The following is a 25,669-nucleotide window of genomic DNA, read 5'->3' as shown; positions in this document are numbered from 1 at the left end:
AACCACAACTGAAAGGCGACACAAAATAGCTGGCTCATAAGAGCAGGTCATGGCAGAATGCAGCACGCACTGTCCCATTGCCCTTATTGGAAGAATTGTACCACACAGCAGAATGGCAAATTACATTCCCACTTCCAGGCTAATTTGCTTTGGTGTTTCAGCTGTAGGCGAGGGATTCGCTCTTCTTAGTTAGGATTTGAGAGATAACACAGAGAAAGGGAATTTGATTAGGTCAGAAGGAAACCAGGCTGGAGAAGCAAGAGGAGCCCTAGAGTGTGAAAATCCTGCGTGGGCATTTTGTTTGTCATCCTGCCCATTACAGCAAGAGAGGAGGAATAGTCTTAGCTGGAGCCAACAGGAAAAAGCTTTTAAAACAGCCTTGCTGGTAGCAGCAGATCAACATGGGCTTGTTATCTTTACTAAATCTTAGCTCCAGGACTGGCAAGAAGCACCAGTAAGAGTGTACAATTTGATTAAACACTTGTTCAATTAGGATTTCAAGGAACAGTGGTTCTGTGACAGATCAGAGAGTCAGGATAACTGGGTTCTGTTCCTAGCTTTGCCAAGGACTGTGTGTGTGACCCTGGGCAAGCCAATTAATCACTCTGTGTCTCGGGTTCCTCACCTGAAAGATAAGATGGGGATAGCCCTCATAGGCTAGATGGTTGGAGAGAACTTTGAGGTCCTCTGATGGAAGGTGCCAGCAATGGTCTTCTTATTAACATGGGATAAAAATCATTTTAATGTATGATCACAATTTCCCCCTCAATTACATTTTTTAAATGCAAGGATCTTGCATCTTGGACCGATCATTTTATGCCACATGAAATGGTGTTTGATAATAATGAAAATACTGCTGATTTACACTGGGAAATTACTGTAGGAAGAAGGTATCAGGATGGCTTCCTTCTTGAAATGTAACAGGAATCTCAGACAGCTACCAAAATGCAAATGTTATTCCAGATGGGAACTCACTATTTCCTTTCCTTTCTCAGTCTTTTTGTTCCTTTGGCCATAATGATGGGGAACAACTACATCGATGGTCGATACCACTCGTGTTCTTGGGCTGTCCAGGAGAGAGACTGTTTTTTCACCTGTGAAAAGAAGCCTACTTCTAGACTTAAGCATCATGGCATTACCAGTTTATATCCTACATCTACCAGCCGTTCTGCTAGTACTGGCCTGGCCTACATCACTGAACAGATCAGCTATGACATTTGCCAGTATTATGGAAAGATGCCCTGCTGGACATACATGCTGAATGTATCCATCTCTCCTGTCAGGTTGATTCGTTCCATGAGACTTGCATCCACTTTTTCTTTGAGCTTTTCTTCAAGCTGTCAGGGGACAAAATGAGTAACAGACAGACATCAGATTTCTACCTAAATTGATAACTTAGCTGCCTAAACTCCTGGAAAAGCCAGCTTGTTAAATCAGGAAATGGTCCTAGACTATTGCAACCTGTCTGAGATTTCCTTAGTGGGTAATAGTATCCAGAATAGAAATTTCCTGTCTGTCAGAACCTCTAGACACAATGGTGGTGTGTCCTTGAAGCAACTGACTTTCAAGGCTGTAAAAGCAGAGTTTCTGGCCCAGTAATGCACACAAATCTAACATGACAATGTACTAGGGTACTAACTCACCTAAACCAGGTGTGTAACCCACTGATGAATATGCGTTACAGGTCCCCATTTGTGCCAGATGTGCAGAGGCTATGAGTCTACAGCTCCAGCTAGAGCAGCTTGGTTCTTTAGCTAAAGCAGTAGCAACTCATGGTTTTTGGTGTGAAGGTCCCCGGTTGAACCCGCACTGGATTGGCCAAGATGGAGGCTAACACAGGGCATCCACTAAGCTAAGACATTCTGAGAGCATGTTAAATGTCGAGTTAACCACAATGATGGAGGCGCCTGAGGGAAACATTGTGTGTCCCCTCTTTTCACTGTGCCCTGGCACTCGGTGAGATGATAAACCACATTCCTGGTCCTACATTAAGTTAAGACTTGAAGGATAATGGAAGAAAGGATTTTGATGATTCACCCTCTCTTGGATTAAAGCAGTTGATGTATCAAGCATGAAAGAACACTACCCAAAAGTGAGATACCAGTTAGAGTTTAAGACACAAAACTGTTCTGATAGAGCGAGGGCAGCAAAATCAACGCTCGCTTGTCTTTGAAATATGGTTTTAATTAACGTTCTAGTTTCCATACTTAACCCAGCATTATGCACAGCAGAAATTACTACGCCAATTTCAGCACAGAACCTGTCTGACTTTTTTAATTAGATGAGTAGCAACCTTTAATTTTAAAATTAAATATTACAAGCTATTACTTAGTGCAGCTGAGGACCAAGGTGCAGTACTTCATTGTCTGATTTGCCATGGCATAATCGTGTGGTGGATGGGATACAATATCACAGGTTATTGCAGAGGGAAGTTCACCTGCTGGGTTGTTGCCAAGCAGTACTCTGCCGTGCTCAGGATGCTACAGATGAGACAGAGTTCTTCTACAGTAAACTTAGCCACTTCTGAGCCCTCCTTTTCTTTCAGCAGGCTGGTGATGGTCAGTCCACCACTGCTGCTTGTTGTTCTGGGGGAAGACAAAAATTGTGAGGCTCAACCATCAACTGTGCTTTCTGGTACACGTACACACATCACCATATGCACTATTTATAGATTTTAAGGCCAGGAGAAACAAGTCTGACCTCCTGCATAAAACAGGCCAAAGAATCTCACCCAATAATATCGACACCAAGCCCATCCCTTCTGTTTCAGCAAAAGGGAATCTTATAGAAAGAGATCAGTTTTTATTTCATGACTTCTGGTGATGGAAAATCCAGCCCATTCCAGTGTATTAGACCTTAACCAAAATTTAATACACATTTCATGGCTAACCCTGTCTTGGTTGTCAACTGCTCCAATACTCTGCTTAATGGCTATAGGAAGATCTCAGTAGCTATAATGCAACATGGTAATAAGCTATTTATTATCTGATCACTAAATACATTTCAACATATATCTCAGAGTTTAGCAGTCCTTTCAAATACTGTGGTAACTAAAAGGACAGTAAATAGCATACGGAGATTATCTCCTGTATTTTCTACTGATTTGTTGATACACAGCAGTTAATCAAAGGATCAGAACAGTTGGGAGTCAGGAAATTCCCTGCCTATTTCAACTCTATAATCCAAATCCTTTTTAAAAAAAAAGGATAGGACAGTGATATTTATCTTGGACAGCAGAAATAGAGCACAAAAAGTCATATGTTCAAAGAATGCAACTGAGGTCTGCTGGAGAACACACGTTAAATTCATCTCTCCATTTTTTTAAATGTAACCCCACTACCATATGTAAAACATTTTAGCTGGTTTCAGAAATTCACTTTGCAGCTCACAGATTTAGAAAGGGTGACAGCCTGGATATACCAAATAGCTGTATGCATACATTATCTGTAACTAGCATTGACGATTTCCCAGTGAATTCACTTGGACAATTCTCACTCTTATTTACTCTAGTGTAAATCCATGACTTCAATGACTTCACTGGATTGACATATGTTTAACAGAGCTTAGTTCAATTAATTATGTCTGTGTGTACACACACATACACCCCCCCTACCTAAAATATTTCCAATCAAGACACTTCAGAACCCTATAACGAAATTACGTTTATTACTCGTTATTATATGAATCACATCAGTATCAACTTGATTGCCCTGATTTTCAAAACTGTGCTTGCACAACTTTGCTTCTAATTTGCATGTGTAATTAGCACAGATGTGTATGTCAGGGCTTTTGCGTATACAACCACCCAACGTGAAGGGGCCTGACTCTTCACTACCTTACATCTTGGCCTCTTGGTGTTAAATGCTTCTCTTCCTATCTGGTAGTTTCACACTCATTTTGCATGTGACACAAGGTGTAGGGCAGTGGAAAATTGGGGCCTGAATCGGCCATTGGGGTAGCTGTGCACAAGCAGTTCTGAAAGTCAAATCTCAAGTGTTTATTGTTCTTGGCACGGTATCCGACTCCCACTGAATTACAATGGGAGAGGGTCCTAACTCCCAGAGACTCTCCTGAAAATCCCAGTGCTAGCTCTTCTGTTTGCCCTCCTGCTGTCTCTCAATTCAATATAACAGTACTTTGTATTTACGTATGGGAGTCATATCACAGCTACGCGCTTCCTTTGAAAGTGCAATGCTGGTATTCACAAGTGTTGATTTATTAACCAGTTATCATCACAACACATCTCTTCCCACACGGTATCCCCAGACTGTGGCCTAGCATTTGGGAAACTAAACTTACTTGGGCAGGTTTCCAGAGAGAATTTTCCAGGCATATTCCCGGAGGTACTTCTGAAATATGGTGGTCAATGCTATCATGGGTTCACCAGTGCTGAGCTGCGAACACTGCACCATGCACTTCTTGTAATAGACAAAGAGGTCAGCACAGCTGGGCAGGACAGCTCCCCCTTCATCCACATTTGGCTTGGGAGGCCCTTGAGCTTTGAAATCAGCAACAAATCTGTCAATCAGCTCGCCAAGATTTCTAATGCAAGGAAAATAAAGAGAGATTTTAATATGGTGGTAAAAAAATAAAAAGATATGCTTAAAACCAGATGTCTTGTCGTATGATACCAATCAAGTGAATTCAAATCTTAGCAGACAGATGCTTTAGACCTCTCCTATCCCCACCCATTCAGCACAAAGCTTGTTCAACAACAAAGAATAGGGCAGAAGAATAATGACCTTGTGTACTCAGAATTTTAATGGCAGCTTCAATTGGTTCTCCAGACATATAAAATATTACAAACCCTGCCAGGACCAGGTTCAGCATATTAAATGCAAGTGCATAAAGACTATGCTCAAGTTTCATTCCTGGCACCAGTTGAAGTAACAGTTGTATTGCACAGCTCAGCCTCCTCCAAATCAGGGCATGGAGAACATGCTGGTTTAAAGGGACGAGCTCAGAATGGTACAGCATTGGTGCCATTTGTTGTTTCATGGTTTCCGTTGGTTGTGCAGAAAACACAAATCCTTTAAAGAAGCTTTATTAATAGACAACAATTATTAACACCACATGAAAGTGTGTTTTTTATTCAAGCTCTTTTTAATCACTGACTACTTATTGTATGCAAGCATGGCACTTTTTGCTGCCCCCGTTGAGCTGCGGAGCACCAGAGTTAATCCGCTCTTCGCTAACTGTAATTGCTACAGGGGATAGGATGTAAATGCCCCAACGAAGTTCACTCATTACCTAGCCCACCATGGAGAAAAGGCTTTTCAGCTTGGCAGATGGCTGATACAAGCACTACAGAATCAACACAAGTCTTCTGATCAAATGGGGTTCCTTTGGTCCCACTTCTCCAGGACCAGCACCTCCGTGTTAGCATACCAGGTTCCATTCTTAGAGTATGGATGGGTTTGCTGGTCTGTGCATGATAGGTTTCATTAGAGCTGGTTGAAAAATAGCGCCCTCCCCCTCCCCAAACAGAAAATATTGGGTTTTCAGCAAAATATCAAAAATCAAAATATTTCTGCTGAAAACTGAAATTTCCATTCAAAATGGCACCATGGTGCTTCATGGGAGTTGTGGTTTGGATCCTTACTCTCCCATTCTTCTTTATGGTCGAGGCTCCCTGGCCAGACTACGTCTCCCATGATGCACTCCTCTGGTGAAGAAGAGGGGGATACATCATAAAAGTGCCTGGCTGTGGTGCATCATGGTAGAAGTTGTACAGCCAGAAAGCCCAGCCCAACTCATAGGGGAAAATGGTACCATAAAGCAACTCAACTACAATGAGACACAGCAGCGCCATTTTGAACTGAAATGTTTCAGTTTTCAAACAAAATATTTGGGCTTTCAGGTGTTCATTTTTTTCAACAAAATATCAAAATTTTCCACAAAAAGTAGACACTTTCTGCAAAAAATGTTGTTTACTCAAAACAATTTTTCGTTAAAAAACCAACCCCCTGCCTAATTTCAACTGAAATTTTCAACCAGCTCTACATTCAATGCCTGAGACCTGGCAAATCAGATAACTAACTGGGCTGGAAGTATCACGTGCACTGGGATCCCCTGAAAAGGGCACAATAACCCTTCTGCCATTATGCTTCTGATGCTGGGCTTCAGGAATAGTCCTGTAACACCTTTCCAAACATAATTTCTGGACAGTCTCAGGACAAAAATACACTTATTTTCTCTTGCAGATGAAGACTGGACCGTCAGCATCAGGGTTCAACTGCCTTTGCCACGCCCAGGTTTGCAATCAAGGATTGATGAGCCTGATACCGGACACTTCCAATTTGATGCTGCAGAAGTTGAAGAACTGCATGGATTTGCGCAGTCAGAGCAACCGAAAGTAACCAAGCAATATGCCTGCCATGGAGACATGGAAGGAATGACTGCTTGGCCTTGATTCTATGGCTTATGATCCTATTCTGTGTTGTGGAGCCCCTTTAGCAATTAAATACCTTATGGAGAGCCAACTACCAATTTTGCAACGAGGTGTCTGTAGAATGGGTAGGCCTAGCAAAGTGCCAGAGACAGAAGCTCAACTACGTCGGAGCAGTGATCTGTGAGCTCTGCGGGGCAGGCATTGTACCTGCCTCTCTGTTTATGTGACACCTAGAGCATTATGCAAACCTGTGACGATGACGACCATTTTCTTCCTTCAGGAGACGTGACTGGGAACAGAGGGGAGAAATAGATACAGAATCAGGGAGGTTCCTGCCATGGCTGCAGCATCAGCTGAGCCGATGCCTACTAAAGATGGCTCACATATGGTAGCCTGCAGCATTTCTTCAGTGTCCCAAAGGATAACTGACATGGCCGGTTCCTAGTAAACGTCCTACTAAAAATTCAACAGCTGCTTTTCTATCCCAGCAACTGTGCTTTGCGCCGTGTGTGCACACAAATCTGACTCTTTGAGTAGGCAGCAGCCATACTGTTCTGATTTCTACTATCCCAAGACACGGTGAGCAATGGCAGTGGCTTTTGTTTCTTTACACCTCTTATGCTTGATCTCCACAACAGAGTCTCCTTTGCTATGCAAAGCAAGTTAGATGTATTCTCTAGCTCCCCCAAAGCCTTCTCAATACAAGCACATGTAGCTGCAACAACAGCTGTCTGAAATGGCTGGGAAAGCAATGCTATTGTACCATGCCTATTCTAAGGCTAAGCTGTGCAGGCAAATGTCGGGATCCTGGGGTAGCCAAATACCATGGATCACCACTTCAGCAAATGATCCTCAACTCTGGAATTCACTTCCCCTCCCTTCATACATCAGAGACTGGCTGAATGAGCTGGCCTTCTGGTCAGATTGCAAAGCCCTTCAGGCTTTTCCCGGTGAGCAAGCTGGAGAGGATAGATGGATTGGGGTGGAGAGGAGAGTCCTGTGCTGAAGGAACTTTAATTGTGGACATTGGTCCAATTTGCATTTGGAAGTTATTGTAAACAAGCAGCTCAATTTTGCTTCTACTGATGTCAATGAAGTTTTCCCATTGATTTCAGTAGCTGCAGGCCCAAATGCTGTACAAGTGCCTAAAGCATTTAAGTTAGTCCAAATAACTGTTTTGTCACTTTTCTGATGGACTGCATGACCTTCACTGTGAGCCGGCGGGGTCAGCAGAGCACCCTCACTCATCCTCAGGCCACTCTGGAGTTCTTGTCCAGATTGATGTGGGACTGATGTGCTTCTGGGCCTTGATGAGCCTGGAGATGGTGACAATTCTTTGCAGGAGCTGTTGCTTGGGAGTTGGCAAACTCATGGCAGCTGGACTGTGAACAAATACGCACATTTCTGCCAATGCACCACAGGAACAACATATTGGCCTCAGAGCAGTGTGAAGCACCAGATAGGGAAAAGTTGTTCCCTACCATTAGGAGCTGAAGTGTGAAGAAGGTAAGAGAGAAACAGAAAAGGACTCTCTCCTATCCAGGTTTTGGAAATGAGACCGCTGCAGACAGGACATTTTTTTTTCCATATGCAAACGGGAAGCTTCTCCAAACAATGGCATACTAGCTGGGAGCAGATTTTCCAAAACGAGGTGAGAGAGAGAAACTGCAATGAAATCACTCGACTGCAGAATTTTACTCTGTTTCTAATGGACTCAAATCCTTCTATTTGCATGCTCACCCTTTCTTGATTCTCTCTCTCTCTCTCTCCTGGTCTCCAGAATGTCAGTACTTTTTTCTAGATCTACGACAGTATGCAATTAATACAAGTTCCTAGTTAGTGCTATCACGACACAGCTGTCAGCTGAGCAATGACAGAATTAATAGCTAGTGCTTCGTTCTTCATTAGATGAATGGGAGGATGCACAATCTTCATGAAGAAGAGCTGGATATCAAGCCATGAAGCAACATGAATAAAGAATGCACGGCGTTTAACAAGCCAGTTTGTTCAATCTAGATAACATGCATCATCTCAGTAGTAGGAGCAAATAACGTGAAGTAGTCCAGGTCAATTGTAGGGTATAACACACTATTGGATACCTCTGGAACTCCTTGCTCAAGTGACCCCAGATTCAGACCACTAACCCTATGCTGGACTACAATAAGGCACAGCGATTTTCAAGACAGTTTGAGTATGTGGGGATTTTAGAGGACTTAGAAATATTGGCTGATAACAGTTAGCAAGTCTCAACTTTAACAGAGCTACTGCTCTGCTATAATATAGATTTGTTTATTTCCAACATTAGATTTCCTTCCAACATTATATTTATTCATGTTGCTCACATAAATTGTGCGTCAGAGTCAGACGCTTATATCCCAGAGAGACTGAAGTGCAATCCGATGCCTGATATTTGAATTGTAACCAAGCCTGAAAAAATCCCACAAATCTTTAAAGGCTTTCTTCCAGGTATCTCCTGCGAAACTGCTACAGATTTTGGCACCATGTTTCTTCATACTGGTATGGAAACAATTTTCCAGCAGAAAAAAGGAACCAGCTGCTTTCTGCCACGAACTAAGAGACACTAAACAAAACTTCTGTCCCACCATCCTTTCTATTTGCTGCCCAAATACCCAATTAATTATCTGAGCAACATCCCCTATGCAGATATCAATCAAACAGATCCCTCAAAGGTTCAATCCCAGTAGAAAAGATTGTACAGAAAAACAAACTTGGGGGGGGTCACTAATGTGGCAGTTTTTCTTTGAACTCCCTGCTATAAAGCTAATGTAAAACATCTTGGGGACTGCGGAAGAAAACAGGAGGAAAAAAACGTTGAGAGCAGGAGCAGGGTGGGGTAGGATTACTGAAAACAGGGACTGAATTGGCCAAAGGGGGCAGAGGGGGGTGGAATGTTCAGACACTTTGGTGTTTAGCTTGTGGAGAGAGAGGGAAAAAAAGACATTTCCCTTTGTTCTGCAGTGAGAATGAAATCTAGCCCCAAAAGGACAGACTATTGCACATATTTTTTAAAGCATAAAAGGTTTATGGGACATGGAAAAACTGACCCAGGATTTGCAAAGAGAAAAGGAGTACTTGTGGCACCTTAGAGACTAGCCAATTTATTTGAGCATAAGCTTTCGTGAGCTACAGCTCACTTAGAGACTAACCAATTTATTTGAGCATAAGCTTTCGTGAGCTACAGCTCACTTCACAAGTACTCCTTTTCTCTTTGCAAATACAGACTAACACGGCTGTTACTCTGTGACCCAGGATTGCTACCTGGCATTTCAATGCAACTGGGACACAGTGGGGCTCTGATCCATGACTGGGGCTCCTGGGGGTACAATAATATGAATAAATAATAATTATATCACCATCATAAGCCTCTATCCAATTTAAGCCCATTCATTTCTCTCCCCTCTGGAGCCCTCAGGGAGCTGGCTGGTCACATGATGGTGACTCCTCCTCCGCTCCCCCAACCCTTAAGTTATATTAAAAGAAGCTAAACTATTTTAAATACTTTCCCATTATCACTTTTCCCTGTAATCAGTCACTGCAGTTGTCATGGGGGCATTATTTGATCACAAATGGGAGGGAAGGTGCCCAGGAAACAGTCTATGAAGATGTGGTCAAGCCTATAGAAAAGTTTGAGAGCCCTAGGCTAGAACATCTTCCATTCAGAGGATCTCTAAATATTCTGCAGTGAGACAGAAATGATGATGATGCTTTAATAGTTTACGGTGACTCAGATACTAAGCAAAATGGTGGGCCGGGAGTGACAGAAAACCTATTTGATAATAGCTAGCACATTCATAGCACGCTTCATGCGTAGGTGTTTATACAAATAATCAAATCTCAGAACACCCCTTTAAGGCAGGTGTTACATCCATTTTACAGAGAGGTAAACCCACACACAGCAGGGATAAGACAGATGCAAAACATTAATAAGCAAAACTATAGATGTAGGACTTGAGATGAAAGATAAGTGTTTATCATGGAGGGGCAGTTGACTATGCTCTGAGTCTTCATTGCTCATATTGCAGGAGAAAAGCCTGCTTCCCAAGAGGCTCCAAGCCTATGGGACTAGAGAACACCATGATCCAATCACATCAGGGGCATTCAAACTTTGCCCAACCCAAGGCCACACTAGTAACTTACCAGAAGCCTAAACTCTTTTCCTGATTTGAACACAAACATCCAATGGTAGCCACTCTCCTTTTTAAATAAGGAAGCAAGGGCTGCGGAAATTAATGGAACCTGCAATGTGGTTTGGCAACCCAGACTGTCAAAATGGTGCATGCTGGGACTTGTAGTGCCTGCGAGTCACATCTCTCAGCAAGGAAGCAACAGAGTGCATTATAGGACTTGGTGGGCCCCATTTTGGCCACCTTTCATTGTGAATTTTCCAACGTGGGGTGTGTGTCAAACACAAACATCCCTCTGCAGTTTCTCTTTTTGGGGGGTCCATCTCTGTACATCACATCCTTTTTAAGAGATGAAGGAGCGGCACTACTGTTGCTGACTAAAGCGAGCAAAGCAGAATTTGAGAAAACCCTCGTCATAATACACATTCAATTAAGACAAAAAAAAAAAAAGGGTGCATGCTTTTTACTCACTTGTCCTGGGACTCAATATATACATAGAGGTGAGGTTCAAAGCACTTGGAAATGATGCCATGAAATGGGTTGTCTGGCGCCTTTGGCTTCTTGGGCTGCAACGAAACCATTTAGAGCAATGATTGGAAACCTGCCATCAAACTTCTACAGAAAATAGCAAAGAAAATAGCACAGCAGGACCTACATTCCTTAGAACTTTATTATAACCCAGAACTCTATGGCTAGATAACCAACAATGTACAGAGGGTCACGGTTTGCCTCAATCTAGCAATATTCTCTTGTGTTTATTTGCCTGGTTTATTTGCTTTGAAAGATAAAGTGTTGCTAACAACATATATAACCTGGTTTGGACCCTTCACATCGTAAGATGTCCATAGAATCATAGAAGTGTAGGGCTGGAAGAGACCTCAAGAAGTCATCAAATCCAGCTCCCTGCACTGAGGTAGGACCAAGTAAACCTAGACCATCCCTGATAGGTGTTTGTCCAACCTGTTCTTAAAAACCTCCAGTGACAGGGATTAGTTAGTAAGCCTCTCCGAATATCTAACCTAAATCTCCCTTGCTGCAGATTAAGCCCATTACTTCTTGTTCTACCTTCAGTGGACGTAGAGAACAATTGATCACTGTCATCTTTATAGCAACCCTTAACATATTAGAAGACTTCTCACGTCCCCCCGCAGTCTTCTTTTCTCAAGACTAAACTGCCCAGTTTTTTTTAACCTTTCCTCATTAGTCAGGTTCTCTTAACCTTTTATCATTTTTCTTGCTCTCCTTTGGACTCTCGCCAATTTGTCCATATCTTTCCCAAAGTGTGGTGGCGCCCAGAACTGGACACGGTATTCCAGCTGAGGCCTTCCAGCACTGAGTAGAGCAGGACAATTATCTCTCGCATCTGACATACAACACTCCTGTTAATACACTCTCGAATATTAGCTTTTTTCACTGCAAACTGTTGACTTGTACTCAATTTATGATCCACTATAACCTCCAGATCCTTTTCAGCAGTACTGCCACCTAGCCACTTATTCCCCATTTTGTAGTTGTGCATTTGATTTTTCCTTCCTAAGTGAAGTAATTTGTGCTTGTCTTCACTGAATTTCATCATGTTGATTTCAGACCAATCCTCCAATGTGTCAAGGACATTTTGCATCTGGCATCTTGTCCTCCCAAGTGCTTTCAACCCCTCCCAGCTTGCAGTAAAATAAATGTATGGTCTTTCAGAGAGTTGTCTTTTCACTTGTAGAGTTCTCTTACAATAAAGAATAGTTTGTGCTTTTATAACACCTTTAAACAGAGGATCTCTAAGCACTTTGCAAATAAATAGGGAAGTTGTGAAGATTGGTTAATAGTAAGGAAACACCATCAAAAGGAAACCCCATTAGAGATGGGCACAGCAGCTGTTTAAAAGCACAATGAACACATACCTACATTTTAAGACATGAAATATACTATACTCAGGTGGAATTTAGGTAAGCAGATCCCAGGGTTGCAATTATCAATGCACAGAGCACGGTAGGATCTCTTTCACTATGACAACATATTTTATGGGGGGAGGGAGGTTATGTTTTAAAATTATCACTAATAATACTATTTTTCATATCAGATTTGCAACATTAAGTACATGCACAATTTTGGGTCATCTGTCTTATTCTTATTTTATTTCATATAATATTTTTTAAGTGCCGAGCCCAACTCATAACCATGGCACATCCTCCTTTCTGGGAGTCTATATTTCCAAAGCCCAGCTCATTCACTGATTCAGCAAAGTCAATGGGGCTGTTCGTATGTTTAACATTCTGCACATGCTTAAGGACAATGCTGAATTGGGGCTTTAAAGCCTCCAAATATTTGTACCGTATCTAGAATTTTTAAATGTTGATATCGACACTTTCTTCTGTTGTCTCCATTTCTTAGCAACCAGACAATTTCACAGCCTGCAAAGAAAGCACTGATGATTCGGTGGTAGAATTCTCACCTCCCTTGCCAGAGACTTAGGTTCAATGCCCAGCCAATGAAGAGCTGAGTTTTCCCTCTTTGAAAAAGCCTTTTCATCCTAAGAAAAGGAACTAGAGAGCTCTTTCCCACGTGCTTTCCTAAACAACAGACAAGGAGGCACTGGGTCACCTGTGGAATGTGCACAGAGACTGGAAACACCAGCATTTCATAGAAATAATTAAGACTAGCGCACACAAAAATGAGTAATAATGTGTGGCTGCAAAGCCTACGTGAACCAACAATTTATGGAGGCCAGAACACTCCATGAACCTGGTTTCATTAACCTTTTCATGAACAACAACACTGGGGAATGTGAGCTTTTATGACTCTGGGAGAGAGCAACTGCCCAGCATCCCCCAATCCTGTGCTTTGCCAACGCCTGTGCAATCCAGCTGGATGTGTACATTCCTTGGCTTCAGGAAGAAAGCAATGGGTGGCATTTCTAAAACACACCATTCCCAGAGGTCTCTGGAACGGGAGCTCTGACAGGACCACCTTGTGCATCAGGGAATCAGGGATTCACTAGGCTAGTGATGTTTACCGTTCCTGTGGCTGGAAGAGCTGGATTAAAGCAGAGATTGTGTGTGCTGTCCCTCTCTCTCTCTCTGCATCATCCTGCACCCCACACTGCTTAGAGAGACAAAATACTAAATCTTCTAACAGTAGCACTGAAGCAGTATTTCAGAGTGCATGAATGCTGTCCAAGAGCTGCAGATGTTTAAGCTATTTCCTCCTGGAGTTTGATGGAATAATAAAAGGTTACTGTTGTCACAGTAAGGAGGTCTGCAGCTGGCCCAGTTTCCTTTTATTACTATCCAAAGTAAACAGATTAAATCTAACTGCTAGGATCACCAGAAGGGTTTCTTTTTAACGTGGATTTCTTTGATTTCTTTCCCCTCACTCTTGTGCCCCCCCAGTAGCCCTCTTCCACTTACACATGTCCTCAGTCATCAGCACTAATATCTTAGAGGCTTTCTACCTCCCAGCCCCCTCCACCTTCACCCTCTTCTTTTTCTGCTCCTCTCCTGCCAGCAAAGGCGAGTGAAATATACGAGGCTCTGCCACTAATGTGCAAGTGTTAGTCACCAAGTGGTGCCTAGGAGGCAAACCTCCTTCCCAGGTGTGCCTCAGCTGGGCGGGGCTTTGCTGAGTGCACTCACAGCTCCAGCCAATCGTGGTGCCATTCTCAAGGGTAGTAATCTGGGGAATGCCAAAAGTGGGGCTCCCTCCCTCACAAGAAGCACTACAGGGAATGGCACGACGGGCTGGCACAGACTTGATGCCAGGAAGGAAACCAACTTCCTTGTATGCTGGGAACTAGACAATTCCCTGCTCAGAAATACTTGAATTGCCTTCTGACAAGTTAGTACATTCAGCTGTTCATTAAAAACAGGGGATGGTTCTGCAGTTCATTTAGTCCCTCGCCTGCCCTCTGGCGCCCTTGAGAATCCCCTCAGTTTTTCTTACACTTTACTCCCTCCCCAACACCTTTCCTCGTGGCTGGCTTTCTCCTAGCCAGCGTAGGGTAGACAGGAACAAGTCAATGCCCACACCGCCCATTGGTAAAAAGGGCCATTCTCAAAGGACACACCATGCTCAGACCTCCCTGGCCCACAACATCCTACCTCCAGATCATTTCCTGCCCCTAACAAGCTCAGGAAGGTGGAGCTCAAACTCAGGTTCCTGATAGCCAAGGCCATCAAGGTAATATCCCACCGGGAGGAACAAATCCTTGTTTTTAAAAATATCTGCTTTAGGACTTTCTTTATTATGATTATTAAATTATTTGCATTTCAGTGACCCCCAGGCACGGAGCAGGACCAGAACAAAAAGATGGTCCCTGCCCCAAGCAGCTCACAATTAACGCTCTGCAACCTTCAACTGTATCGAGCAAAATAAAGCGGCTTGTTGGCTTTGAGATTGGTGTCTATTAAAACAAAGAATACCACTTCCAGCACATTCATTTACTGTTTGTATAGTGCTCTAAAGGTGCAAAGTGTTACGTAAGTGCTTCGCTTTCCCATCCCTGGAGAGGGAATGGAGAACAAACAAACAGGATATAAAAATCCCTCCACTCATATTTTTGGAGCGAAAGTGAAAAATTACACATAATGAGCTTCCCATATTTATTCTCATTCACTGATTTGAGGTTTAATTTGCCCAGTTGACAAAGCAAAATATGATTCTCAAATGGCCAGCACAGCAAATATCATCTAGGATCTGAAAACCCAATTATATTCTGGTGCCTTTTGTCAGTAAGGGTTCTCCAGTTACATTTCAGCTGCTGACCAGGTTGCTGACATGCAAGGTAGACTAGAACCCAGCTCATTCTCCCTACCTTGGAGGAGTAAAACCGGGTTTGTTTCAATAAAGTGAACACCTATGACCTGAAGTCACATGGGGAGATGTGTCCAGTGAGGGACCATTGCTGTAAAGTATTTGTTGGACCAAAGTATTTGTTGGACCACATGCTCAGCATGTGGCAATGACAATGAACTTCTCAAATAGATTTGGAAAAAAAGCTTAGGGACTTCCAGAGAGTCTCAGGAACTGGGACTCTTTTGTTTGCAGATAAGGAACTTGGAAGACTTACTCTGTCTATATCGCCTTTCTCTATCACAGTTTCGTCCGTCTCTGTCCCAGTTTCATCTTCCAGAAATGGGTTGGTGGAGGGAGGTGGCAGCTCTGCCTTTTTCTGTTAAAAAAAGAAAGTCAGTAAAGGGAGAGACAGTTTCCTTTTGGGACATCAGCCACGTTGCTGCATTCTCGCTTTGCCTTCCTAAGCCCTATCTGCGTCTCCCCTCCCTGCCCGATTGTCTTATGGGAATAAATCTACAGATCACGGATGACCACAGAACATCGAAAGCAAGTATCAGCCAGAGGTCTGCTTTGTGAAAACGCAGAAATGAATTCAAAGCTCAACGAAGTGAAAGACTGACGGTGAGGCGTACTGCCAAGCACCTCCATCCTACCTCCTGCTAGGCTACAACTAGAGTCCCCCATCCTCCTCCACTGCTCTATCAATGCATCTCACTCCTGACAGGCAGCATGCCCTTCTGTTCCAGTGCTGGGCTCCCCAATCTGCCAATACACCCCAGGAAGGGAAATTCTGGCTAACACCACCACAACAAATTCCTACTCTCCCAAAATTAGCCCTGGGATCTTTAATAGCTAGCAAGCTGGGTGGTCAGCGGGTCACAGTTCAGGGCTCCAAACTCTGCTCGCTGCTCCATCAAGCATTAGAAGCAGAACCCAGAATTGGTGCTAAACACTCAAGAGGGAAGAAGCAGAGTTTGAGCTAGCGGCAACATGGTCTTTACTGGCCGACAAGCGAATGGTGCTGTGGAGCACTAAGAGGCTGGAGAGGGTGAAGAGCCTGCTAGGGGAAGGGGAGCAGAGTGGCTTCCGTTCGAGGGCTGCCCTGTAAGAGCACTTCTTGGTCACACGGAGATGGAAATATAGAGATGGTGGGGTGGGGCAGGGGAGGGAAATACCCATGTGAGACTCCAGTCACATGGTTTCCAAACTGGCTTAGCCAGCCAGGACAGACTGTGCTGTGGGGCAAATCACAGGTGGTATGTGAGTGTGATAACGTAGCAAGCCCCAGTGCATGAGGGGGTAACCCAGAGATCTGCCCACCAAGTAAGTAATGGGGGTGGACACAGAAAGGTAGCGAGCAAGTGGCTGTGGCATGGCTAGCTCGAGTGTCCTTTCCCCCGCAGCAGGCTAAGAAGCTAGAAAGGGCTCCAGCAATTGGGATGCATTGTTCTGTTCTTGGGTTTATTTGGAATCTTTTGTGCACAAAAGCTCCAAGAAAAGGGACTAAACTCTGCTGCTCCTGACAGCATCGTTCATCGCTGCCAGCTAAGGTTTCTGCCCACTGGTCTACAGCGGGCTTGGTAGAAAGTGAGGTGGCGTGTCACCATCTGTCCACCCCTCAGACAGAAAACCTCTGCAAGTTCCTTGTAACTCACAGAAACACGACCAAGTATGCAAAGCCAGAATGAGTCTTTACTGGTTACACTCCGACCATTCAAAAGGGGCCCACATGCTCCATTGGCCAAGTCTTGCCTTGCATTGGCAAGACTTGGTTCTAACCTCTTTAAACAGGGGCTTTATTACAGAATTGCTGACACAGCAGTTAACTACAGAACAGTGCTGCTGCAGCAAATCCTGTATTTCGGCTCCCCTCTGCCACTCATCTCCACTGTGTATTGTCCGTATACCCATATATAATTACATGCTATGTTTTGTGTTTAAAAAAGAGTTCAAATGACAGCAATCCCAGGCTTCATGGTCCCTAAACAGAATCAGAAGTGAGAGAAAGGCTGCCAGGAAAAGAAATTAATTTTCTTTATTTCAAACTCCCTTCTCTCCTCTTTTGTTGTTCTTCAATTACAATTGCTTCCGTGCATCCTGTTTCTGAAGGGAGAATGAGAACAACCCAATGCAGTCAGCTAATTAACAGCACATTGGATAATAAATATTCTGGGAAAATGAAAATCAGATTGTGAAGAACTCTCCAATCAATCAACTGAAGGAAGTGTTAAAGAACTCCCCCTTTAATTGGCACCATCCACTGCATTACAGCAAATAGTAATGGTTCAATCCATCACAGTGGGCCCTGATGGAAACCATTACACCTATACAGCTTCCTCAAAGATAAGAGTCCAAACAGGCCTCCGCAGATTAACACTGCGGAGCAGCGCTCCTCAAACCTGCGGTCTTTGAGCCACATCTGGCATTTGTGCTGTCTAGGCAGCATGTGTTTAGCACTCCACTTGCTCATCTTAGATTCCAGGCAGAAAAATCAGAGTGACAATCCCAGGAACACTCCCTAAGCTAATGGACATGCTGGTAACAGACAGAGCTCGGAACAATGAAATGAGACAAGGCCGCATGCAAGCTGCCAGGGTCCTTTCCCAAAGCCACTTTCCCCAGCAAATAAGAGTAAACCCCACGGCTAAGGCAGGATGGGACCTTTTCCATGCAGTAATTGGAAAGGAGCACTGAGAAGAGGGGAAAATGTTCAGTTATGATGTTGTATCAGCGTGCAAGAAACTTGTGTCATGATGCATATTCTGTGGTATAATTATGTAGTGGCTCTTCATAACAAAGGGGCTTCAGCTATAATTTAATTAAAGAGGCGCAGGAGAATTGTAGGAGAAGTAGGATAACCATGCACCCTCAAGAGGTAGGGGAGGAAGGGGGTTCTCTGTGCCCCAGGTGGAGTACCTAGGATCAAAAACTCTCTGCTCTCCAATCCAGGCTAACATCTTTTGGGCAGAGGCTTTCAAAAGGTATCCTTTATAGCGCCTCACTGCCCCAGTTACAGCTGAGGATGGGAGTTTCTTCCCGTAACTGCTAGGGCTGTAGGGCTGTTCTTTAGAAGTTTCCTTACCACGGTCCCATCAGCCAGAGTGCACCCCGAGAAGCGTTTAGCCATCAGCCCTTCAAAGTTGGTCGTTCTCTGAATGGCAAACAAAAGCAATTTCACCTCAATCTCTTTAGCTCTTGTGCGCATGATCTTAGCAAGCTCAGTCCTGAAAGGGAGGGAAATGAAGGATGTGATTTCGTGCTTGAAGAGATCAATTACTTATGCACATATTAAGAAAAAGATTTGAAGCTTATGGTCGTAACTCAGTCCAGTTCCTATAGCGAGCCAGCTCTCGTCACTAAATTCAAGTTAATTCCTAAGCCATTCTCATTTAACTGCTAAACTCCCATACAGATTAGGTTTCAGAATTCATACCCATGTGAGGTTTGTGCGTAACAGGACACCAGCCACTAACATCCAATGTACTGTTCTTAGCCAGAAAACCCTACAGTAACAAAGCTTTGGTGAGAGCAGTGCTTATAATTGGGGTCAGAGAACAGCAGCAGGGACAAATGCTTTGGGGACCTTGGCTGGCGCATACTTTTCGGTCTCCTGGGGGAATTGGCTTTCAAGGAGCTAGCTCTGTGAGATGGCAGTCCCAGGCTTCCCAGGCTCGTTACTCATCTACAGCTCTGCTGCAGGGAAGGTTGGCTTTTCCTTTTATATCAATATCTGTGTATTCAATGTATTTCTGTAATTCTCTCTCAGGATTATCACCTAAACAGCATTTTTTTCCCTTTGTAAGTCACAGGCAGTAACCACTCTACAAAGACATTTAACAGCAGCATTTTAAAATCTTACAGATCTGCCATCAACTCAGCGAAAAACATGGATATGCCCTCTTAGCAAAATTCACCATGCTAGGAAGCACGATGAGCTGCGTTTGTGCTCACCTCGTAACATGGCAGAACTGAACGGCGATGCGCTCCGTCATGCACCACTCCTGCGGAAACATCCGCCCGTACTTTTCCTCATAGTCCATCAACTGACGTTTAATCCAAGCATAGCGTCGGTCAATTTTATCTAGCCAGGCGACCTGAATGAGATGAAGAACACTGTACAGCCTGCAGCTGCTAATATTTAGACATGTTGCCTAAGTATATTCTAGTGGCTTTAGAGAAGAAGTGGGGCTAAGAAACTTGAAGTCAAATGGAACTGAACAACAAAAATAATACTTAGCACACCTTCAGACTGCTTAAATACAGGAGGGATTTTCAGACATGCTGAAGTGACTTAATAGCACTAGTCTTACTGAATGTCAATGGCAGCTGTGCTCTTAAATCACTCAGGTGCTTTTGAAAATCTCACCCATTCTCTCATTTATTCCCAGCACTCTGGTGCAAGGTACATATTATTCCCGTTTTAGAGAAGGAGAATTGAAGCCCCAGAGGAAGTCAGTGGGATTAGAACTCAGGAATTCCTGAATTCCCATTTTCAGCTGGCTTTCCAACTCTGGCACTTGGGCCACCAGTTGCCTGCAGGATCCTTGCTAGTGCTGTGTAGAAGGAAAAAGTACAGCACAAGACCACATCCTAAATCATCATCCACTCAATAGCACATCATTAAGTCATTACTCATCTCTGACACAGTTCAGAAACAAATATTACAAAATCAAGCTGGGAAAATATGAAATTAGTAGCTGCCAACAAAGCAAAATCCATTTCTTTTGCAACACAAAATCTAACCATAGCATGCTGTGTTCCACTTACGTCTTGGTTTTCCTGGAAAAGTACCAGGTATTCTGAGAGGTGTTGTTTAATAAATTTCTTGATGATTTCCTGTTTGATTCTGGGATCTAAGACACTAGCAACTAGACAGGCATCACGGAGGACGTTGCTGGGACCGCCAGGCCTCTGTCAAAATAAACAAGAACAAAAGATTTACTAGCCAAAAAGCCTAAAGGAGAAATTGCAAAATCTACTGGGTTTTGCAGCTTCATCTTGTTTTTGTCCTCTACTTTTAGTTTCCTTTTCCTTCCACTGCTGCTGCCCGGCTTACTGATGCTTAGGTATCTGGCTTCTGGTGGATGAACAATGAAACATCTCTCAGCAACCTGCAGCAAAGCACAGCCAGCTCAGCACACCATTTTCGTTAAGCCCTTCACTATACACAGAATAATTCTCTAAAGAACGATGACTAACAAAGCAATCCTGGGACAAGCAACCTTGTTCCCAGCTGCACGGAGGGCCAAAACAGAAAATAAAAATAAAAAGCAGACAGGAGTTGATCAAAGCTTCAACATTTAGAAAGTTATTTGATTGCTGGTCGATATTGGCACATACCACAGCTTTACCGCACAAGACCGCAAACATCACAGTCGCTTAGAAGCATCTTCAGTAAAATCCCACCCCCCAGTGCAGTTTCAAGTGGACACAGAGTTACTCTGTTCAGGGGCTCTTTCAAAGCCTCTCCATTGCTTTCAATGAGCTTGAAGTAAGGCTGCCATTGTGCAATCCCTGTTCTTAAACATTCGTTGCGTTCCACCAGTGCAGTGATGGGCAAAGCGATCCCTATACTTGTACAAGGGCTTAGTAACATTTCTCAAGTGTTTTGGGGCCCATCTGCATGTAAGATGCTTTATAATACAAGGTAGTTATTCACAGAGAACTCTAGGCTTTGCAGGAAGAATAAGCAAGAAGTTGTAAGCCAAATCTAAGAATTGTTACATCTATTACCACCATCTTTTGCATCCCCATAGTGCCTAGCAGGCCAGTCCTGGCCCACTGTGGGAGGTGCTGTACAGAACAAAAAGACAGTGCCTGTCCCAATTTTGTTACCTCTTATAAAAACTGTGGCCTAGATCTATAAAACAATGCAGCTCTGCTGGTCTCAATGGAGCTATAACAGCTGACCCCAGCTGAGGATCTGACCCTAGAAGTGAATTTTTAAATTAAAAATAAGAGCTCTTTAAAGCAATAGTGACAACAGTGATCAGAAGCCAGAGACTGCGGGGCTGTCACTGTGAAAGCTTCCTTTACACAGCCTTGCCATCACATTTTGATCATGACCTGCAATACACTTTGTGAACTGCTTCTTACCAGGATCTGCTACTGCTATGATCTTTGATGTGGACTAACTGTCTCACTACAAGACCCATTTTGTTTCTGACAAATAAGCCAGATTTGAGTCCAGGCGTCCAGAGAATGAAAAAATCTAGTACATTAACTGCACCTTCAAGTGCCCATTTCAAACATTAAAAGTAAACAATGAAACTATGAGACTCTGTTGTATTCATGGGTCACATCCCCGGGCAATGAAACTGAAGAGACAAGGCAAATGATTTATTAGGTATATGGTCAAGGAGCAGTGGTGGTATTTTGGAAGACAGAGTTAGCTCCTCCTGTGCAAGGAATCCAAATTCTCCACAGAGCAAGCAGTAATTCAAAATTATTGCTGGACTTCTGCTTGTTAGTATCCACGAACATACCAGCTCATTGCAGCATAGTGGGGTTTTCATTTTTATAGCGCTCCAGGGACTGGCAATGGGGAAGAGACTAAGTATTATCTAGACCATCCCTGACAGGTGATTGTTTAACCTGCTCTTAAAAATCTCCAACGATGGAGATTCCACAACCTTCCTAGGCAATTTATTCCAGTGCTTAACCACCCTGACAGTTAAGAAGGTTTTCCTAATGTCCAACCTAGACTGCCCGTGCTCCAATTTAAGCCCATTGCTTCTTGTCCTATCCTCAGAGGTTAACGAGAACAATTTTTCTCCCTCCTCCTTGTAACAATCCTTTATGTCGTTGAAAACTGTTATGTCCCCTCTCAATCTTCTCTTCTCCAGGCCAAACAAACCCAATTTTTTCTATCTTCCCTCATGGGTCATGTTTTCTAGACCTTTAAATAATTTTTGTTGCTCTTCTCTGGACTTCCTCCATTTGTCCACATCTTTCCTGAAATGTGGTGCCCAGAACTGGACACAATATTCCAGTTGAGGCCTAATCAGCGCAGATTAGAGCGGAAGAATTACTTCTTGTGTCTTGTTACAACACTCCTGCTTAAAACATCCCAGAATGATGTTTGTTTTTTTTGCAACAGTGTAACACTGTTGACTCATGATCCACTATAACTCCCAGATCTTTTTCCACAGTACTCCTAGGCAGTCATTTCCCATTTTGTATGTGTGCAACTGATTGTTCCTTCTTAAGTGGAGTACTTTGCATTTATCCTTATTGAATGTCATCCTATTTACATACATTTACTTGATGGAAAACAGTAAGAAAAACTATACGCATTACACTAACACTCAGGAGACTAGGTTTCTTTCTAAAATATCTCCTAAAACAAAAGAAGTCGCACATAGATCAAATAATAAATAAAAACCCATGATGATTATATTTGACATTTCATTTGAACAACAGACTGTTCATTAGAGGGAGAAAAAAGCCACAATACCTTTGTGCCCTGGGAAGGAAAAGCTTCTTCAAAATCTGCCAAGATTTGTTGTCCTAACTCATTTTGGGCAGCCTTTACCCTGCCAGAAAAAGAGCAAACAATTACTTTGTTCCCGGAATTACAACTAGTTGTTTTGTGTTTGAAATCTACAAATGTTGCTCAAACATGCTCTTCAAACCAAGCAGCTAGATGAAAATACACAAAAACCTGGCATAATTTAAAGTCATATCCACATTATGTAGGCTATTTCATCAAAACCGGATCAGGTGGGATTTTTATTTTTTTTGCTAAGTACATCTGGCTAACAAGTTAGTGCTGTGACTATGTTTATTAAGTTCTAATGGAAGAAATGCTTGATTTTAAACCCCCCCCCCCCCACTATAAATTAGTGCTGTCATTCTGGATCAGTTTTTCAGCTGGTATAAATCAGTAGTTCTTTTAACTCCAATGGAACTATACCAGTTTACACAAGCAGACAATCTAGGCCTCTATATTCATGGGCACCATTGATATTTTAATTAAAAGTATATTTTTAAGATATAAAAGGCTTCACAAAACCTCTGTTTCCAGAGTGGAATTATTCACAGCTCCCAGGTGGACTGACCTATTGTTAAATACCTCCATTCAAGTATCCTTTGGCTACAGTCACACATAAGTCCTTTATTTCTTTAGGAGAACGAAAGAGCTAGGACTTGAAGAGGGTGGAAATGTTTAAACAACTCAATCTTTTGTTTTCTTTAAAGAGCCATATACAAGATCCATCTTTTGTTTGACTTAGCTGAGAGAACAAAGCTTCTAACTTTCAGAAATAAAAGTTGACAGGGCTTAATTGATTCTTTTAGAGAAATGGAAATGCCTACACATTCTGGAGCGTGCCAAAGTAAATAGCTAAGCACTTAAGTCCCTTTGCAACCCTTGAAACCTTCCATCACTTTTTACTGTACTGGAACTGCTTTAAGGACTAAAACTGATTATACAAAACAGTGGATTTTCCATAGACACAGATATGTTAGTAAGAGCAGTTGGGATTTTTTTTTTTTAAATATTTATTGAGGGTGGATTTGGATTGTTTAAAAAGACCTTCCAGCCATATCTAAGAAGGATTTGCTTATTTAATTTTCCCAGTTCAGTTCCAGCAATAGCTGAAATGCAACAAGTGACAACAACAAAGCGGGATTCTTTAACTGTCATTTTCCCTTAGGTGCTGAAATGCAGAAAAATCCATATCAGTAAAAATTACAGTGAGATTTTGTGTGTGTGAGTGTGTATGTATTTAGGTACTGCTCTCACAATATGATCTGCTTTTCCCTGATTTACTTACATGGATCTTCCTTCAAAAAGCTTTCTACCTGCAATGTTGAATGCAATTCTCAATTATGTTCTTTGCTGTCCAGTGCTATTTGAAAGTTTAAACACTACTCCAGGTTCAGATCTACATTCATGCTTCTATTTTGTGGTCAAGCTTAGAGCTGGCTGAAATTTGGGATTTCTGGCTTGCACCAAATTTTGAAATTTCCTGAGAACTGGAAATTTTGGAAAAAAAAATCCTTTTGGAAACACCAGTTCAAGGTGTTTCTGAAACAAAATATGTTCCCCAGAATGCCAGCCGCAGCTGACTGAACTTGACCAGATTCACATCAATGTCAGTCAGCTGTTGCCCAGGCTGGCAGGGTCTATGGTTCCAGTGCAGCCTTGCCATGCTGCACTGTAGACCCCAAGGCTTTCGGACTCCTCTAAGCCAGCTGCTTCCCAGGGCTGCCTGACTCTGTTTGGTCAGAACATTTCCAACCAGCTCTAGTCCAGATATTAAAGGAATTATATTAATATAATAAAACTATGGGGGGACATTGTAGCAATAGAGAGGCCCACTTCATCAGCCCTTACTCGTGGGTGTAACCCTGCTTAAGTCAGACAAGTAATTCACGTGAGAAAAGACTGTAGGATCAGACCTCTTGAACCTCAAGAAAAAAAACCTGTGGATTGAGAAAGCAGCATCTTTTAATGGACTAACAAATAAACAAGCATTTGGCCTCAAAACATGTCTGGAGCCATGTGAATAAGAGACTTTATATGAACATGTGGACCTGTTTGCTGTAATTCCCGTTTCCTTAAATTTGACAGGATACAGTAATATCAGCATTTGACTCCAGCTGAAATACAAAGTACAAAGGAACCTCAGAGTAGGAGAACTACTGGCTTCTAAAAAGCTGAACGAATTAAAGAGGCTGTGAAGTAGTTATAGACCCATTTTTGAGACTTGTTGTTCTAGGCACTAATTCAGAAAAGTACTTAAGGATGTGCTTAACTTTAAGCAAGTGAGTAGTCCCAATGACTGCTCACATGCTGAAAGTCATACATGTGCCTTGCTGAATCAAAGTTTTAAAATGGATTTTAACGAAATGTAACACAAACAGAAATCTCTTCTTTTTAAAAAAAAGAAGTCAAGGATGACAGGTGTGATTTTGTGATACTTTATGTAAACATTCCCCTCATTGTGACAAACTTAAAATATTAATACAGGGAAACAGGAAGCAAGTGAGGCCTCAGTCCTGCTACACGTACACATCTGAGTGACTTCACTCGTTTTAGCAGCCCCAGGCCTATTTGCATGTGTAAAACAGAGCACACGTCTACAAAACTACGGCCTTGTCTAGTTTCAGTGCCCAAGCTGAAATGCAAAGACGAAACCAATAGCATCCATGGTAAAATATAAATAAATGAAAAATTTCAGCTGTTTCAGCCATTCCAGATGTTGCTAGTTTAACTCAGTTTTGGTGGTTTATTAGTGCTAATTTTATGCTGACAACTTCCCTTTACCTGACTCCCAGCAAGTGCTGGGACCGCCACAAAGCAGCCACCTTGACCCTAAACAACACGGACTGGGCATTTCGC

General features: G+C 42.8%; 1 protein-coding gene across 4 annotated transcripts in view; it reads right to left on the bottom strand.

Annotated features, from left to right (window-relative positions):
* Nucleotides 1-25,669, bottom strand: part of VPS53 (VPS53 subunit of GARP complex) — an 89,819-nt gene that overhangs the window by 28,138 nt on the left and 36,012 nt on the right. For all 4 annotated transcript variants that reach the window (XM_073315574.1, XM_073315576.1, XM_073315575.1 and 1 more), the window contains 9 exons: nucleotides 22,778-22,856; nucleotides 20,089-20,232; nucleotides 19,273-19,415; nucleotides 18,404-18,545; nucleotides 15,596-15,697; nucleotides 11,008-11,102; nucleotides 4,300-4,542; nucleotides 2,438-2,585; nucleotides 1,255-1,337 (listed from right to left, as the gene is read on the bottom strand). In XM_073315574.1, the coding sequence (XP_073171675.1) occupies nucleotides 1,255-1,337; nucleotides 2,438-2,585; nucleotides 4,300-4,542; nucleotides 11,008-11,102; nucleotides 15,596-15,697; nucleotides 18,404-18,545; nucleotides 19,273-19,415; nucleotides 20,089-20,232; nucleotides 22,778-22,856 (1,179 nt within the window). The remainder of the gene's footprint in view (nucleotides 1-1,254; nucleotides 1,338-2,437; nucleotides 2,586-4,299; nucleotides 4,543-11,007; nucleotides 11,103-15,595; nucleotides 15,698-18,403; nucleotides 18,546-19,272; nucleotides 19,416-20,088; nucleotides 20,233-22,777; nucleotides 22,857-25,669) is intronic.

This window comes from Lepidochelys kempii, chromosome 17 (assembly GCF_965140265.1).
Source record: "Lepidochelys kempii isolate rLepKem1 chromosome 17, rLepKem1.hap2, whole genome shotgun sequence".
NCBI classification, from domain to species: Eukaryota; Metazoa; Chordata; order Testudines; family Cheloniidae; genus Lepidochelys; species Lepidochelys kempii.
This window is presented reverse-complemented; position numbering and strand designations above follow the sequence as displayed.